At 46.2% G+C, this 18,486-nt stretch overlaps 3 protein-coding genes across 4 annotated transcripts; 1 reads left to right on the top strand and 2 right to left on the bottom strand.

The window, feature by feature from the left end:
* Positions 1 to 1,972: 1,972 nt before the first annotated feature.
* On the bottom strand, positions 1,973 to 11,438 carry mks1 (MKS transition zone complex subunit 1). Of its 2 annotated transcripts, none has more exons than XM_084438379.1 (18): positions 11,353 to 11,438; positions 10,899 to 11,026; positions 10,635 to 10,690; positions 10,356 to 10,511; positions 10,022 to 10,119; positions 9,386 to 9,514; positions 8,457 to 8,561; positions 7,324 to 7,432; positions 6,857 to 6,913; positions 6,456 to 6,498; positions 6,097 to 6,159; positions 5,492 to 5,562; positions 5,031 to 5,100; positions 4,769 to 4,876; positions 4,239 to 4,372; positions 3,097 to 3,179; positions 2,357 to 2,454; positions 1,973 to 2,086 (listed from the first exon to the last, which is right to left on the bottom strand). In XM_084438379.1, exons 1-18 carry the CDS (start codon positions 11,427 to 11,429, stop codon positions 1,983 to 1,985), a joined length of 1,689 nt encoding a protein of 562 aa, XP_084294505.1. In that variant the 5' UTR covers positions 11,430 to 11,438; the 3' UTR covers positions 1,973 to 1,982. The 2 variants fall into 2 exon arrangements, with proteins under 2 accessions (XP_084294505.1, XP_084294504.1); XM_084438378.1 differs by having other exon boundaries at positions 10,908 to 11,026.
* Positions 11,439 to 15,008: 3,570 nt separating this feature from the next.
* apip (APAF1 interacting protein) lies at positions 15,009 to 16,016 on the bottom strand. Its single transcript, XM_084439907.1, has one exon. It carries the CDS (start codon positions 15,957 to 15,959, stop codon positions 15,222 to 15,224), a length of 738 nt encoding a protein of 245 aa, XP_084296033.1. The 5' UTR covers positions 15,960 to 16,016; the 3' UTR covers positions 15,009 to 15,221.
* Positions 16,017 to 16,330: 314 nt separating this feature from the next.
* rhbdd2 (rhomboid domain containing 2) lies at positions 16,331 to 18,486 on the top strand. The gene is made up of 4 exons (XM_084439932.1): positions 16,331 to 16,620; positions 16,846 to 17,244; positions 17,418 to 17,562; positions 17,776 to 18,486. The coding sequence occupies exons 1-4, from the start codon at positions 16,440 to 16,442 to the stop codon at positions 18,221 to 18,223; spliced, it is 1,173 nt and encodes a 390-aa protein (XP_084296058.1). The 5' UTR covers positions 16,331 to 16,439; the 3' UTR covers positions 18,224 to 18,486.

Here is an 18,486-nt window from a genome sequence, read left to right as displayed (position 1 = left end):
ACAACACACAAAAATAAATTAAAAAAATACATCCCTGCACCTGCTGCGTGGCCGGGGATGGAAACCAGGGAGGACGGGTGTCGCGCACGGCCACGGCTGGCAGGCTTTCCGGACGGTAGATCACTCAGCCCGCTCAAAAGGCGTAATCAAGACTGTATCTCGTGACAGAGGGCCTTGTCTATGACGGGATGCCGAGCGTTCCGATAAGTCCACTCTCATTTGACGTGCTGTTTATTCCCACTCTTACCTGCTATCACTTCACACCTGGTGTGGCTCGCTGGGACAGTTGGCCCGACATTAAAGCGGCGCTCGTGCCATTAACGCGACATGCCTATAGCCGTCACGGCAAGTCGTTCTCAGCGCTTCATCTGAGAACAGGTGGCGAGTGCCGCGCATTTCAGCGCCGGAGAGGGCACCAGTGTGTGCCTTGGTGCCGTCACACGATATTACTTGAGAGAGATAGCCTGACATTGAGCCACACTGCAGAGATAGTGTGACATGTAGGCTACAGTATCCCCACAGCAATCAGACTAGGCTACTATGGTCAAGGTAGGGGAGTTGTGCCTTGGTCAAGGGCACAACTGTACAGGAGGCAACCCTCCGGGCACCAGTTAAGTGGCCTTGTCTGGTTTGGACCTAGACTCACGTGTTTGCTTCAATGCTTTTCTCAACAGGAAACTGATTCATTCAAATTCCATCGCCTAAGGTGGGTAGAAACAAACCTGCATTGCAGAACCAATCCAAAGTCTTTAGTGCGTAGGTTTGAACCAATCCAAAGTCTTTAGTGCGTAGGTTTGAACCAATCCAAAGTCTTTAGTGCGTAGGTTTGTTCAGGTTTGAACCAATCCAAAGCAGTAAGTGTACAGGTAGGTTTGTTAGCGGTTATTCTTGCCGCTGGTCTAGCGACTATCTTGACTGCAGAAATCTCCAGACGGATAGGCGGAGAGCTCCGATTGTCTGGTGTCCTGAGACTAGTTTGGACCAGGGTTAGACCTGGTGACCTTTCAGTTAAGGGTGTGAGGCTCAAACCACTGCACCACCTATTGCCCCAGAGGTAGTGTATAAACTCAACATCATAAAAAACATCAATCAATCATCAATTTTATAATTATCACCATCATAAGACCTCTCATCTGACCCAATGCAAAACTAGCGCCAGTGAGTATCAGTCACATTCACAACTGAAGTTCCTGAAGTGTAGAGTTTCAGTAAGGGAGGCTGACAGTTCGACAGACTGTGTTCACACTTAAAAGGGTGCCAGCAGGACTGATGACAGAGGTCGGCATCAGGCGCCTATGGCGAGCCAGCACAGGCGCTTTCCTGGCACTCAGACCCTCTTCTGGGCCTCGTCCAGAACTCGCCCACCAAGGGCTGACATTAGATCCCGGACGACACAGTAAGGTAGTAGGCTTGATGCCATTTCTCTCACACCCACGGAATCCTTTCATAGTTACTTAGGGGCAGATGTACTAATATGTTATAGCACCTGTTCTAGGCGTACATTTTGGCGCAAAATCTAAATAATAATAATCATTAATAATAATACATTTATTTATGAATACACTGACATAATACATTTACAGTCCTGTAAAACCCTACACTATATAAAAAAACAAGCTTAATCTGACACGACAACATAGTCATAAAAATACTAATATCAGAAAGTAATAGATCAGTCTTTTTTAAACGTCTTAGCATGTCTAAATGTAAAAATTGTAAATACATGCTGCGTGAACGTCCACAAAGCTGACAGAGAGGCTGGCTCTGATTGTCTGGCCTTGACTGGCTGGCCCTGACTGGGTGCTCTGAGTGGCTGTCTCTGAGTAACTGTCTCTGATTGGCTGGCCCTGACTGGGTGCTCTGACTGGGTGCTCTGAGTGGCTGTCTCTGATTGGCTGGCTCTGACTGGGTGCTCTGACTGGGTGCTCTGATTGGTTGCTCTGGGACACGCAGCCGGGCAGTGCTCTTCAGGTCGTCTGTGTCTAGGCGGAGGATTCAGAGTTCGGCTGGCCTGTGGTGGTGATGAGGTCTCTGGGTAGGCTCTCCCTGGCTTCCTGCATCCGCCTCCTCGCTCTCTGGAATGCCTCTGTGTGTGTGTGTGTGTGTGTGTGTGTGTGAGAGAATGACAGACAGACAGACAGACAGACAGACAGACAGACAGACAGACAGACAGACAGACAGACAGAGAGAGGCGTAGTGAAATCAGATCACTCATAGCGATCATACAAGTACGTAGCATGTTAGTGAACATCAGTAAAGTATCTGTTTAAGTCGGGGTGGTCAGTTCTACACAGCTGCCAGCCCAGCCTCCACAAGGTGAGGACAGAGACTTTAAATGGTCCAGGTAGGTCCTTACCGAGGACATTGTAGACGGCTCCCTGCTGACTGAAGCCTCCAAGCTGGTCCAGAACACTCTGCCTCCTCTTCTTCAGCATACTGGCGTCAACAAACGCCCTGGATACAACAACAAACACAGCGTCAACAAACACCCTGCACACAACAACAAACATAGCGTCAACACATGCCCTGCAAACAGAAACGGTATCAACAAACGCCATGCACACAACAACAAACACAGCGTTAACACATGCCCTGCAAACTACAGAAACAGTATCAACAAACGCCATGCACACAACAAGAAACACAGCGTCAACAAATACCTTGCAAACAACAGTAACAGTATCAACAAACGCCATGCACACAACAAGAAACACAGCGTCAACAAATACCCTGCACACAACAGACGTGGATAATAACTAATAAATGTCCAGTTACTTTCACAGACTGATGACAGTAATTCTTATTCTCCTGCTCTAGGAGTGTTCCTCTTTATCTGCGACGCAATCACTTTACCAGACTCGGCATATAAAGACGACATTCTTTCCAGAAACCTTTGTTTTACCAGATACAATGATACTGTATGAATATCCATAGAAGACTTTATAACCGATGTTAACTCCCCTTGTACTATTTGGAGAGGAATGTGAAGCTACTTGAATGCAATTTTACCAATTATACAAAAATGACCAAAATCAGTTATCGAAATGATTCTGAGAAGCTGAAGTGTGGCGATGAAGAGTAGACATGAGGACTCACCTGGCGTGCTGGATACAGTGCAGGGTGAAGGTCACGCACCCCGTGGTCTCGGTGCGAAACCCCAACCGACTCAGCCTCTCTCCCTAAGCAGGCATGCGAAGACCCGTAAAACAAACAACCCTTTCGAACGCATTTAAATATATTTGAAATGTTTTCTTCAAATTGTATTCGTCACAAGCGTATAGTACATTGTAAAACGTACAGCGAAATGTTACTGCCGGCTCCGTGATGTGCTATAAAAATATATATAAATAATTACAAATTACACATAACGTACAGGCATGGATGAATTATGTATATGCTATAAATATAAATAATCTTTGGGGGGTGGGGGTGGATAAACTGTCATATTATGCATTAAACACATATGGTCTAATTAATATAATTTATTGCTCTATAAATGTTCTTAGCCGTTGGACAAACATACTCCAGGAGCTTGCTCAATCGTCTCGTTGAGAGGGGTCAGGGAAGAATTTTTACAGCTCGCTTTTCTGGCCCCTGGGTGATACTGTTTTTGTTTTTTTTACTTCCCCTGGGACGTATACCCACCTCCCTTGTTCTCTGTAAAGCGCATTGTGTTACCTCTGTGTATGAAATGCGCTATACAAATAAAGCTTTGATTGAAATAAAGCTTTGATTGAAATAAAGCTTTGATTGATATGGTCACATTATATACACTATAATACTGACACTATGTACAATAGATACGTTGACACTGTATATGTTAGCTACAGTAGAGTCATTCACATGCCGGATGGCCTGGGGAGAAGAAGCTCTTCCTGAGTCTCTCCCTGCCCACCATGTGGGTGCAGTAGCTCATGCTGCATCCTAACTCTGCCCTTCTCCACAGTGGGGCCCTCACACTCGTTCACTTCCACAGATAGCTGGATGTAAATGCGGACAGAGGCCTGGTGTGGAAATCTCCAGGCTAGCTTGTGTATAAACCCTGATACAGTCTCTAAATCCATGTAGTAGTAGTACACACGCATAGAGGAGAGGTAAAACGCCAGCATACTGTTTCTTTATTTAGGATTCCCATTAGTTATTACCTCAGTAACAACTCTTGTCTTCTCCCTAGTGTCCACACAAGAAGACATAATAAAACATTTCATACTGTGTTGGAGGTCAAGATGGCGTCCTACCTTGAAGGTCCCTGGGACCCGGACGTAGCTGTCGTCCTCCAGCTCAGAAGATCCTCCGATGAAGAAACGCCTCAGCTCCGACACTGTTCCGGTCTGCAGCGGCCGCCAGGAGGAGCAGGTCAATGTGTGCTTCCCTGTACGGCACGCACACACACACGCACACACACACATGCACGCACACACGCGCACACACACGCACACACACACGCACACACACACACATGCACACACACACACAAGCACCCACGCACACACATGCACGCACACACACACACACACGCACACACATGCACGCACACACATTTAGGCATGCACATGGACACATACATATGTATATATACAGTATATACAGAGAGAGAGAGCACACATCAGAGTCTTGCCTTGTCAGTGCTTATTTTGACAATGACCTAAGTTGAATACTGCCACTTAACTACAGCACATCCATTGCAAATATACACATAGGACAACTCATGGGCGCCATCTGGTGGTGACCGGGGCTCCAGCTCTCTGTCAAGCCGGTGACGTCATACCAGGGGTTGCCGGGAGGACCAGGTAGCCGTAGCCCTCCGTCCGGTAGCGCTGCCAGGTGTCCAGGGAGAGGACCTTGAAGTACAGCACCGGCCACTGGGGAAGCGAGTCTGCGGTGACATCACCGAGCGTACGGGAATGCATACGTTACACCAGGAAGCAGCAACTGTATAATGATGCTCTATGATGCTACTGCTGACATCATCAAGTGATGTCGTGGGCTTGCTACGCAGCTACGGGGGAAGGGCCGCGTTGGGAGCTGACCTTCGCTGGCATCCTCCTTCCTGTAGAAGGCCTCAAAGCTGAAGGGGTAGCTGAAGAAAGCCACGTTGTCCTGTGGGTCAGAGCGGACAGTATATTGAACTTCTCTGTAACTATTTGTGCACTCTCCTGTTAGTCATGTCTCTCTTATGAAGTATCTACCCCATGTTTACTGCTCTGTATATGTTCTTAGCCAATAGACAGACATTTTCCAGGAGCTTGCTCGATCGTCTGGTTGAGAGAGGTAAGGGAAGAATTTTTACAGCTCACTTTTCTGGCCCCCGGGTGAAACTGTTTTTTTGCTTCTCTCTGGAATATGTAGGGGTGGGACCTATGCCCACCCCCCCATTGCTCTCTGTAAAGCGCATTGTGTTGCCTCTGTGTATGGAATGCGCTATATTTGATTTGAAGGTTCCACTGTTGTCCCAAAGTGGATCTGGAGGCTGTGTGACCTGTGACCCTACCTTCCCTAGGGTCCGCGTGCGACACGTCTGGGTCACCCCCGAGAGGGACTGGAACGGCAGACCGGACCAATCTACACGTCAACCAAAAAACAAATGTTCGTCTTTAGATATAATGAGAGTTGGAAACAGAACTACTAAATGAAAACTGCACCAGTCAGCATTGACTGTCAAAGACAGAGACAAGTACATGAAGAAGTGCTGGTTTACATGTCTGGTTATGGTAACATTTCTGGTTATGGTAACATGTCTGGTTATGGTTACAGGTCTGGTTATGGTTTACATGTCTGGTTATGGTTACAGGTCTGGTTATGGTAACATTTCTGGTTGTGGTAACATGTCTGGTTATGGTAACATGTCTGGTTATGGTTACAGGTCTGGTTATGGTTACATGTCTGGTTATGGTTACAGGTCTGGTTATGGTTTACATGTCTGGTTATGGTTTACATGTCTGGTTATGGTTTACATGTCTGGTTATGGTAACATGTCCGGTTATGGTAACATGTCCGGTTATGGTTTACATGTCTGGTTATGGTTACAGGTCTGGTTATGGTTTACATGTCTGGTTGTGGTTACAGTGTTGACATAGTTGGCTTTGAGAGACCTACTGTTTGGAAGCTCCATGAAGAAGTGGATGTAGAGGTTGTCGTATTCAAAGCCCTTGGCCGAGACTGGTGAGGGAATGAGAACTCATAAGTAACCTTCCACTGCTATTAATGACACTTGTTATACTTTTAAGTTCCATTTCTGCATTTTAGTCATTTAGCACTTTTTTATCCAAAGCGACTTACAATTATGAGCTAGTGTTGGGATTAAGCGCCTTGCTCAAGGGGCACAGTGGTAGGAAACGACTGATTGGGAAATCACTTGACAAAGAGTGGCCTGGTCTCGAACCAGCAACCTTTTGGTCACCAGCCGGATGCTCTCGCTAACCACTGGACTACCAGACGGTCACTTTTCAACTCACCGATCTCTCCGTTCACCAGCAGGCGTAGAATCCCAGGAGGAGGCTGGAGGGGAGGACACACACACATCCCCTCAGGCATCCAGACATTTGAATAAACCCAACAGTCTTTACTATCATTTGCTTGTCCTTTGCTGTTGATGTTGTTTTATTTTACTCTATCTATTTACTTACCACTATTTGCTTGTATTGTATAGAACCAGTAGGAGGGAGAGGGAGGGGGGTGGGGTTGAACGGTGTTTGAATTGAACTGTTTCACTATCTCTGTACTAACAGGGGAAAAATCTTCAATTCAGTCTTCATGCTATTTTTGGTCTGGATAGGACTGGTTTGGACTGGTTACCAGTCATGGTTACTTTACTGAATAACTTTTAAAAGCTCAGTGCATACCAAATGGTGCATACCATTTCAAAGTCTTGTCCGACGAGGCTGCTGAGGTAATCTCTATGCCGCACGTATAACTGTTGACGCAGAAAAGATTTGAAAACACCACAAGTCTGACGGCTCCAGGGACTGGCAGTCTCTTCACCGCATGATGGCTCAAATTTTAATCCGCTTAATACTGTATGTCCCAACAAACATTAAATAATCATATATTAGCTTAATGAGTCTTAAACAGTTGCATGTCTCTGTAATATCTCCAACACATTCACTTGATGATTGAGCTATCTATTAATTTGACCTCTGTAGTCACTTACATTAACTTACAGTATTAGGACTTCCTTTTAGAAATCCCTGGTCTGACAACACTGGACTAGTATCAGCTGTTCAGAGGAGCATGTGCTTTCACCTATCCAACCATGTTTGATCAGAGATCAGTTCAAGGGGGGAACTGGGCGTTCTCTTTTAAACGGGGTGGCCGGGAACATACGTCTTTGTACATGCGCTGCTCCCTCTCCCTCTCCTCTGGGCTGATGGCGGCCGACACGTTCTCCAGCGTGAGGCGCCAAACCTCTCTCTTCTCCCCCTCCGTCTCCACCCTGGACCCGGGCACAGACAGCGCAACGTCACCGGCCGAGCCCCAAGGACACCCCGAGGAAGGCCCCCCGCACAAAAATGTGTCTGTTTGTAACGGCGCTGTAGGCGCTTTGTGATTTCCTGTTAAGACTTAGGAAAAATGTTGAACTATTTTGAAAAATGCAACCGAAAAAATCACCCTTCAGTACTCCCTCCAAAGCCACTCCTACAAACTGGGAGAAAACAAATGACACTCTCTAGGCAGGTAGATAGGTTGAGGTAGGTAGGTAAGCCATCCAATCATTTCAAGGTGGCAACTCAGAATGATTGGACACAATTATAACAGTCCTGGAACTTCCATAGACTACATATTTATTAAATTTTAGTGTCAGAGCACTTTATTTATTGATTGTTGTCATGATGTAATGAAAATGACAAAAAATATAACAAAAAGTACTTCAGAGCCAAACCGCATACTGCACCTTTAATGAATATGTATAGTAAAGTGTAACTGGTTCCTATTCACGCTGACTACCCCAGTCATATAGCATCTTGTTTGAGCCTACTCCCTGCTACACAAATGAGGTGTTGTTAGTAGCAGTCATATACCAGGTTGATGTGTCCAAAAATGAGGGCACTGTTAAGTTGTGATATCCAGTGCAGTTCTGTTTGCTGCTCCCATGTTTCACTCTCCCATGTGAACTGAGGTGTGGATATAACAGCCATTTGTCAACTGCTCCTCACCGCAGGTCTAAAGCGCGGCTTCAGGAAGTACAATATGTAGAGAGTGGGTCGTATGCCCACCTTCCTTGTTCTCTGTAAAGCGCATTGTGTTGCCTCTGGGTATGAAATGCGCTATACAAATAAAGCTTTGATTGATTGATTGAAATACTAGCCATGTATTTGCTCCGCCCACGCACCAGCTGATTCTAATTAGCTCAACTCTTCAGCCAGGTGGGAGGAGTAATCAGTCCGACCAGCTGGGTTTGGTGCATGCGGGAGCAAAATACATGGTTAGTATTTGTACTTTCTGAAGGCCTCACTCACCTGTAAGGCTCTTTGCCTTTGTTGAAGTCCGGTTTGATGGTGACCACTCCGTTGCTGTCTGCTCTAATGGTGCACAGCAAACACTCCTTCAACTTTTGACCCAGTCTGTGAAGCAGGCGGACACAAAGTTCAGTAACGCTTTATTTGAACGGGTGTGCGTAAAACTGACAAGACACTTTTTTTTTGCGAGGCAAAACGCCCACACGCGCAAATCATGCCCTCAACAGGGCTAGAGACTGCGACCAAAATGGCTGCATATGCGACCATTATTTTTGAGAGTGCGAGTTAAAATTGAACGCGAATGCATGATGATCAAGACACGTTTTGGTGCACGCATGCACTAACATATTTCCATGTCATAAGATTCCTTCATGTGTCATGTCATGGTTATGACAGTGTCATGACAGTCTTATTATGCACACCCCTTCAAATAAAGTGTTACCCAAAGTTCTCAATTCAACTCACAATACTGTACCAAAGAGTGGTCAGTAAGCTACTACTGTATGTGTCAGTTGTGGACTCGATCCATGCAAAGCAGTCTCAACAAAGGTTAGTTGATCTATAAGAAGATCTATAGTTAAGCATAATGCAGAAAGGCATCTGTGTTGACTTAATACTGATTTAGGGTGATTCGGTATGCAGAGGGTTATGGTACAAAGATTTCTCACAGCTAATAGCTCTCACAGTCCTAAGCAATGGCTTATTGTGTACTATTATGTGAGGTGATTGAACAATGTGTGGTGATCGAACAGTTATGACAGAAAGCACAACGGCGTTGAGCAACAGTGGCTCAACATCACTGCCACAAGCCGTTAAGTGTGAGTGAACGGTGTAATAGCATTCTGGTTAATGAACAGTGCATAATACCCATTATTGTGAATAATGGTGTACAAAAGATGGCGCACTAACACCGTCCCAGTCCTACTCACTTGCCCGGAGGTCCCAGGTCCCCCATGATGTGCATCGTCTGCACGGGCGTGTTGACCACGTGGCTGGTCTTCACAAACTCCTCCGTGGGCTCCCAGGTGATCAGCTTAGACTTGGGGATGCTGCTGTCTCTGCAGAACAACAGAAGAACGATATCAGAAACAGGGGATGAGTTCTTCAAGCCCGGTCGGGTTCCTCAACACGCCGCCGTCCGTACCTGAACGGAACGACCGTGAAAATTAGAACTAGCGTGCAGCGGACTGAACACCGCGGAGCACTGAACATTATGGAGTGGAATGACAATCACCATTACGTGTGGGAGCGCACTTTGTATTTATAAGTGTAATATCTCAGAAAATGTGCAAACCTCTCCGCTGGCTATGTTCACTCATACCAACAGGCATCGTCTGAATTTAGTGTTAGTTTGCACTGCGCCTGTGCATCATGTAATGTACCCTCACGTAATGTACACGAGTGACTGGACTGAAACAGTAGGTCACTTCTCTCACGCTGACACTATCAAGTTTATTCAAAAAATCTGAAAGATAAAAGAAAGATTTGCTCCGTTCTTTGACAACCTGGAGGCGGTTATACACAGACGTGGGATATTCTGATGAGTTGTTGAGTTTGTGACCTACACCGGGCGCCTATCCTGGCGTCTGTGTCTCACATTGGCCATCCTCTCCGCCAGGAAGGTGGGCGTGGACTTCAGCGTCGTCACCGCGCTCTGGGAATGCTGCAGGCGGGATCAGAACAACGGCTTTAGATCGTGGCACCGCGACGCACAGCCAGAAAAGTTTTGTGATAGTGCACCTACTTAGTTAAGAACCCCTGCTAGGCTTTTTGGATTCATATCACAGACTATCACAGCTCTACGCATGTGGTTCAGCAGAGAGCTGATGGTCCCATGACTCTTATAAAAGCAAGATACAAAGTCAAATCGGAGTGTATGAACTGGTGTGTGAACCGTACCCCCTCCCAGTTGGTGTAGCGGTCGAAATCGGTGTATGTGAAGATCCTGTGGTTCCGCTTTCCCCTGGTCTCCTCCATGGCCAGGATCTCGGTACGATACTGCCTCTCTAGAGGGGTTTGGCACACGGACTCACCCTGAAACAAGTCCACTTCATACTACACACACACACACACACACACACACACACACACACACACACAAACACAGAAACTGAATATATTTACACCAAATGTAAAGGTAGCACATACAATGCCATCTATATGGAACTGAAGAACTACCTGACTAAACAGCTTCTCCTGCCAACCAACAACCAGCTCTTCTTCATCATCGCCAGCTGAAATACACCAACAGTCAACAACACAGTTCACGATTAGAGATAGATATAACTTGATTCTGATAAGGCCCTGGACAGTTAGCCTTGTGAGACCATCCTTTCATCCTGAAAGAGCTGGATCAGGATGGTCTGACAAGGCTACTGGACATAGAAAGTTTAAGTGTAGTAGTAGTACCTTCTGGAAACCTATTACTCCACAGCAAAATACAGTAAATACCTGATCGACCCTGTGAGAATGTGTCCATTTCAATGTCTCCTCTCTCCTGTTGATTCAGCACCTGCTGCTGGAGGTGTTGAGACAGGGCAGCTGTGGAGGTAAACCTCTGAATGTGCACCCTGTGACAGATACCACAGTTTACATTCTAACTGGGCCAAACAAGCAGTGTCCTGTCTTGTGCTATTTCAATTAATTTTATAATAATTTCAGATAGTTAGCTAAATAGTTATTGGCCAGTCGTGGTGCCATACAATCTGTATATATGCCAATACATGACTGCATCATGACATTATCAGACAGCTGTGACATGTTCAAAGACGTTTATTTGACTAATACAAGAAGATGGTTGTACTATGCAACGAAATTATCAATATACACCACGTGGCTTGAAAGCCTAGCTAGAATACCACTTCTACAGCTTACATGCATATATGATTGGTCTTACTTTATTTTTAGGTTTTTGACAGCATCCCGTGAACGGTACACAGCCTCTCCTGTGTTGGTGCTCCAGCCGTCCGCCATGGTATGGAGCTAAACGTTAATGTTAGCCAGCTAAACGTTAGCCAACTTTTTCTTTCTTGTGTGCTGTTTTTGAGTGTAGACCTGGCTAGCAAGCAAGCTAGTCACTGCTACTTAATAAGCCAAACTAGTTGTCAAGCTAGCCAGCTTACTCATTCACGCAAGAGCATGTGCATCTCGACGAGGTAGTTAGCTAACCACTTACAAATATAGCAGCTAACCATATACTAATATCTAGCTGGTTAGTTTAGATAGAACGTTACGCTAGAACCAGCTGTAAAATACCGTATTGTAAACAAACTAAGGACGATTAGCTGGCCGCCATGCATACTAGCAGGAGCGTCTAGTCGTTGCATGGTAACAGAAGAGTTTCTCTGGTCCGATTCGCACTCACTACTGGTGCACTACTGCCACCGCGTGGTGGGAGGGGGGATGTCTGAGCTTAATTATAGGCATTAGGCCTGGATGTCCATCAGCATTTAGGAACAATTGAATGGACTAACTGGGAAAATAAGGACTGACTGAGCCAGTGAGTAAGCCCCTGACACACTGGGCCGATAATCATGGGCCGTTGTGAACGTACGTGAGCATCGTGGTGATCAGAGTTTGTGCGGTATGTCCATGGAGGTATGGGTATGTCCATAGCATGGAGGTATAGGTCCATAGAGGTATGGGTGTGTCCCTCCATGGATCACTCTGAACCATACAAACGGTCATGGCTTAGGAGGTAGAGAAGGCCGTCCAATGATCGTAGGGTCAGCGGTCAGAATCCCAGTCCCTGTCCACACATCGAAGTGTCTCTGGACAAGACACTGAACCCTAAATTGCTCCCAATGAGCAGGCCAACACCTTGCATGGCAGCTACCGCCATTGGTGTGGGGATGTGTGTGTGAATGGGTGAATGAGAGGCCATTGCAAAGGCGCTTTGGATAGAGGAGCTGTATAAGTGCAGTCCATTTACCATATCCAGTACTTTTAGATGTGCCACCACAAGTATCTTGTAAGAGATGTAATATTTTACATTTGGGCCCAGGATAAGTGTTTGAATGATTTAGTTTGGAGGACACTGGTTTGGTTGAGAGATAAGGTTACATTTTTACTAAACCTTTTTTTTTTTAAATATTTTTTCCCCAATACTACACAGCTGATCGTTGCCTAAGAATTTGGTTGTCCACTATACTGCACACATTTGTTCTGCAGACATGTTCGGCACAGTTGATAATAAAACAAGTATATTCTAAAATACTGGGCTAAGGGCCAACTGGGTGGAGGTATGGGCTATCCACTTGTGCAATTTTTACCACACTATACAATGTGTGCAAACACTGAAACAATGCAGAAAGGGGTGATCACAGTGCAATTAACGTTATCACGCTCACACGCATGCCAAACAGCGATGGGTAGGACCTGTTGTAGAATCCATGTTTTCACCCATTTTCACCCAAAGTTGGGCTCAAGGTTCACAAGAGAACAATTGCCCTGTGGCTTCCCTCATATGGAACACACCATAGGACAAGGCTTGACTGACATCCTTAGAAAAACACTCCAACCAGTCTCCTAACGTCTCTGTTGGGCAGCTCGGGGAACTGTATGGGGCAGTATGCCAGAAGCTCTCTGGGGTAGGCTGGTGTCGATCATTCTATTAAGACTGATCTAAGGTGAGAACTCCAGCTGAGTGACCTTTAATTGGTACCGTCTTAAAGTTCAAGCTATTAAAATTGCTTTTGGATGGAAATCCCTCCTGCGGGGTCTCAACGCCGCCTCCCACACCTCAAACCTAGTTTCATGGTCTTAAACTAGATAGATAGATAGATAGATAGATAGATAGATATAGATAGATAGAGAGATAGATAGATAGATAGATATAGATAGAGAGATAGACAGACAGACATGAACTTTAATAAAATAATAATAAGCCCAAGCCCCAAATGAATGGTGGTGAAAGGGCAGTTATTCTCTGTACTTTTAATGATACTAATCAACTCCAAACTGCTCAGAAGCACATACTGTAGCTAGATTCTGAGGAATCCAATGATGCTCACCTCTCTACATTTGGACGATTTTACTGACTGCTACATCGACCAGAAGATGACTAATTTCATGCAACAACTAGAAATGGTGCTCAGAGAGCACAGACCTCCGCCCCTGAATACATTTTGTGGCTCTGTGAAGTGCCAAAATTCGATGAGTTCTAAATTGGTCCATGCTACTGTACACCCCCTCCACCGAGTTTCATGATAGCAGTCAGGTAGTTTTAGTGTAAACCTGGTCTAAAAAATGAATGGAGGTGAATGGCTGGCCGTGTTTGGGCGGTTTGTGGACCCGACCTGTGATTTGGATCCACTCCAAAATTTAATGGGTTCTAAGTTGGACCATGCTACACCCTTCCACCGAGTTTCATGAAAATGGGTCAGGTTGTTTTTGCATAATCCTGCTAACAGACAAACACATGGCACCGATAACATTACCTCTCGCCCTGCACTGTCGCTGAGGCAGAGGTAAAAATGACTGGTGAGGTGAATGGGTGGCTGTATTTGGCTGGCTCTGTGGTGCCCCCCTCGAGTCACAGCCGGCGGGGGGCAATGTGGTGAACTCTGGGCTCTACCTCCACACACCCCAGTCCAAACCCTGTGTCTCTAGCACCCCCACACAGGGAGCTGGCTTCGTTCTAAGTACTGTTTTCATTCGTGGGTCCGGCCTGTGCTTAGGATCTGCTCCAAAATGTAATGGGTTCTAGGATGGAACATACTACACCCTTCCACCGAATTTCGTTGTTCTTGCGTAATCCTGCTAACAAAGGCACAAACGCATACATGCACCCACCTACCCAACAACACCACCGAAAACATTACCTCTAGCCCTGTGCTTTTGCAGAGGTAACAACTACTGTTCTGATCGTTAACATTTTTAGCATAAGTGAGTGAGTAGAACATAGGGAAAATAAGCATCACGGTATAATTTTCTGTTTGGCAAGTCCTGCGAGGTGTGTGATCCAAGATGGCGGAAGAGACGTGTTCTCATTCATTCTAATTATTTATCAGTAATTTGTCATATAGTTTAGCATGCCGTCGCCAGCCGGATCTCGCGAGCTGACATTCGATTTCACTCCACAGATCAGTCTGGATATCCAACCGTTCTAACGGAATCCGCTCGAACAGAAATGTGGTTTGTGCCCATCACAACCGTTTATCTAATATGGGGCGGGCTTAACAAGATGACGGAACAGAGGGGACGTTTCCACTGATTGGTTGTAGGTCTATCCAATTGTGTCCAGAGGCATTTTGATCTATGCCTATTGGTATCCCTGGTATCCATGTTCCCTTGGGAATCGGAAAGCAACTGTTTCCAGACCCTTTGCATTTTTGCAAATTGGGTCTGGCGAAACCAGACTATATGTAGTTGGCCCTAATTATTTCAATGAAAAGCAGGCTGTCACTGTCTGTCCAGGACCTGTGCCAAATATGAATGCTCAGACCAACAGTGTTAGGAATATGGGAACAGGAACAGATACAGAGATACAGAGACAGAGTTCCTCATTTATGTGTTAGATGCAGTTAAGTCAAAAAACAGTTTGATATGAAGGAATGAAATAAACATTTTATTGAGATTATTTTGGGTATGTCAGTGGTTTATGGGAGGAAACGCCATAATGACTAAAACTTTTTGCGTCCTTGCAGAAGCATAATGTGGTAATTATCCTCCGGTAACATCGATACCACTGAATGTGATAGGTCTACTGCATGTGTGGAGAACGCAGATCAGTTTTTTAAAACTTTAATCTAGTTGTGTCTAATGTCAAACGATGCCATTATCTTCTGTCGGGAGGGCAGAAGGATCCAGTCCACACTGCTTCATCTGGACGGCAATGTCGAAAAGATAATCGTAGCATTCACACATCGTCTTGGCTTTCTCCCATGACTCGCCCCACACGTAGACGCCGTGTCGACGGACCAGAACTGCACAGGAGTCCGGGTACTCATCCATCGCCCGCGCCATACGGTCCTTCAGGTCTCGCTCCTCCGGGGTGTTCTCGATGATGGGCACCACCAGTGTGTCGTCATATCTGTAGTTGGTGCCAGAGGTACCCATACGGATGCCCTTGATCATCTCCTGGTGAGTAATCCGGAATTCCTTACCCGGATACAGCAGTGTGGCCATGACAGCAGCCTTCGAGTGAGTGTGTATGACAGCCTGGGCCGCTCTCATGGTGAAGGCGTTCATAAACAGAGGCGTGCACTGGCTCTTCTTCAGCTTCTTCCAGGCGGGAGGGACACTGACGTCTCTTTCTTCCACATCACAAACGAACATGTCCTCTGGCTGTATTCTCTCCTTCTGCACTCCCGACGGGGCAATGTAGATCTGGTCTCCGCGTCGCAAACTTAACCCACCGCCCGTCCCTGTCACCCAGCCCAGCTGATAGAAGAGCCTGCATAACTCTGGGATGAGCACACGTGGGTGTTCCTTATCTTCCGACTCAGACGACTCTGAGTGGGGGCAACTCTCCCCATTGCTTTTGCCACACACAGATGACATGTTTTGCCTGTAGTCTGTTGTTCTTGTTAATTCCGCTCTCTCGTGTTGTTGTGTCTGTCTGAAGATGTCTGACGTTTGGCTCCCACCTCTAACAAGGCTCGTGAGCCAATAGTATTACGACGCTGGTACCACGTGGTATCTCTGTGACGGAAGTGATCTGGAGTCGTGATACTATTGGCTCACGAGCCTTCAACTCAACTTTCAACTTTAGCCTTGTTATAATTGTTATTATTTTTTTTTAAACGATTCGTCTACACAAAAATGTAGCACCTTACCAATGTTATTAAATTTTTTGATTCCTTTCATCTTCAAAAATCTAGACAGTTGTGAGGGTGTATGCTATGACGTCACACTTCCGCGTTGAGCAACAGTTAGCATGCTAGCTTGTAGCTAGTTACTGATGTAACTATTAACTGCATGCGTTTAGCTAGCTATAATTTTGGGTGTTCTTGACAAATATACACTCAGCCAACATTCAGCATGATCTCCCGAATAGTTTTCAAAGATGCGGTACATACGTTCAAGAGTTTAACGCCTGAGTTTAGTATTGGGATTGTGTCCCTGATCATGCTATCCTGCGCTTTATTTACCATCACCACGTATCTTAGTTTATCAGAGGACGTCTTCAGTCTTGGGACCAGTGTTTTTGTCAATGGGCATGGTAAGGCAACTACAGAACGAGGAAGGGGACATATGTAACTCAGTAGTAGGCTATACCACTGAAATGCAATGCGCATCTTGAAGTGTAAACTACTGAGAAACCGTTGTCTCACCCATGCCATTTGGCACTATTCACGAGATATACTCATAGCCATTTTATGAAAAACAAAAAACAGCTACTCCTTTAATTCAGTACATTGACCATGCCACCCCCTTCCCTTCACAGTGCACAAGCTGCTTACGTACTCCTTCCACCACAAGACCAAGATTCAGATACTCCTCAGTACAGGGGTCCTGGTGCTGCTCTGCAGTGGCATTGAAAAGAGTGTGGGCACCGTCCGCTTTCTCTTCCTGTTTCTCCTCCTCTCCACCAGCACTGGGGTGTTGTACGCCATATTGATACTCTTGGATGCCTCTCTCCAAAGCCAGGTGGACGGGTTGGTGCCTGTGTCCCTAGCCTTTATCGGTGTGACCACAATGCACTCCCGTATGACCAAGGCCTTCCTGTTTGGGGTCAGTGTGCCCACCCTGGTCCTGCCGTGGCTGTTTCTGATGATCATAACACTCCTGGTCCCAGATACCGTGTTCCTCTGCAATGTCGTCGCCATCTTGACGGGGTGGATCTGTATCCTTCAGTCAAGGTCTTTCCAGGGTGCATTTTGAGGTACTGCAACTGTATGTAAATAGGCCTACTGGTGTTGTACTGTCCAGCCTCGCGTGTTTAGAAATGTGAACCGTCGCATCACTGAGCTCCCTTCAATAATATTAATACTTCCTTAGCCCGTGCTTGATAAACAGACGGCAGGGGTTGGTTCTCTGTGCTGGACATGTCCGAGAAGAGAGCGTCCATCCTGGACAAGAAGATGCCGTTCAGACTGCTGAGGAAGTGCGGCGTCCCGTATGTCCCCGCGTCCGTGGAGGAGAGGAGAAAACTCCATTCTCGGTGAGGAGTGCGGAAATGGCAGCAGGCAGAGACACCCTGCGTTGCGAGGGAGATTATAGATCTCCATACTAGATGTCATTCAAAGGGGATGTACTCGATGATGTATAAGAGGTTCTAGGCGTACTACAAGCAGTTACGCCTATGCCAAATTACTTTCAGCGTATCCACCCCGCTCTCTCTCTGCTTCTCTCAACCTTTTCTTACTAATTGCAGGATCACTCCAACCCCGGGGTCCTATCCAGTGCAAGCCTACGCGCCGGCCTCTTCTCCCTCAAACATCCAGGGTACAGAGACCACACCAAAGATGTATGAGGGCTGGGCCCACTCTTCCTACTCTAGTCCTGGTCCACCCTCTGGCCAGCATGGACACAGCCATGGATATAGCCTGGCCCAGAGCTTCGGTCTGAATCACGAGCACAGCCATGGGCGCAGCTGCAACCACAGCCACGGACAGGGTCATGGAGGGCACATGTCATCTCCTCAGTGGGTGAACAACATTCCTAATTCCCATTCCCAACATTCCCACCTCAGTCCAACAACAAATATGTTTAATGTTCGCCCTATTGGTGATGTGCAGCATCCAGCTGTCTCTCCAGCAAGCCTATCAGAGTCGACGTCTGTGCTGGTTGACCTGGGGCCACCGGCAGGTTCTTCTATGTAGGCGGCGCACTGTTACAGAACTGTCACATGACCGATGTAACACCGTATGTGAGGTCATGTGTTTGATTGGACAAAAGGTTCGTGGCAGCATTATGTTGGACCGCTGTTTGCGCTGATGTTTTTAGCTCGAGAATATGAAAGGTCCTGAATGTTCAATGTGAAATGCTGGACTTGGATTCAAAATTGTAATACCATTCCCATGATTTTGTCTTTTTACAACTGTTGATTGTAGCTTACTTAAGATGTTTAACTAAATAAAAATTG

Source organism: Borostomias antarcticus, assembly GCF_949987555.1.
Source record: "Borostomias antarcticus genome assembly, chromosome: 1".
In the NCBI taxonomy this organism is placed as follows: Eukaryota; Metazoa; Chordata; class Actinopteri; order Stomiiformes; family Stomiidae; genus Borostomias; species Borostomias antarcticus.
This window is presented reverse-complemented; position numbering and strand designations above follow the sequence as displayed.

Bases quoted from the DNA above. Each gene is read 5' to 3' on its own strand.
- rhbdd2 (XM_084439932.1), top strand. From the start codon at position 16,440: ATGATCTCCCGAATAGTTTTCAAAGATGCGGTACATACGTTCAAGAGT. The intron at 17,245-17,417 runs GTATCCTTCAGT...CTTGATAAACAG, and splicing joins CATCTTGACGGGGTGGATCT to ACGGCAGGGGTTGGTTCTCT. The intron at 17,563-17,775 runs GTGAGGAGTGCG...TACTAATTGCAG, and splicing joins AGGAGAAAACTCCATTCTCG to GATCACTCCAACCCCGGGGT.
- apip (XM_084439907.1), bottom strand. From the start codon at position 15,959: ATGTCATCTGTGTGTGGCAAAAGCAATGGGGAGAGTTGCCCCCACTCA.
- mks1 (XM_084438379.1), bottom strand. From the start codon at position 11,429: ATGGCGGACGGCTGGAGCACCAACACAGGAGAGGCTGTGTACCGTTCA. The intron at 6,160-6,455 runs GTGAGTTGAAAA...TTCCCTCACCAG, and splicing joins GCTGGTGAACGGAGAGATCG to TCTCGGCCAAGGGCTTTGAA. The intron at 3,180-4,238 runs GTAGGACGCCAT...ATGCCTGCTTAG, and splicing joins GGGTCCCAGGGACCTTCAAG to GGAGAGAGGCTGAGTCGGTT.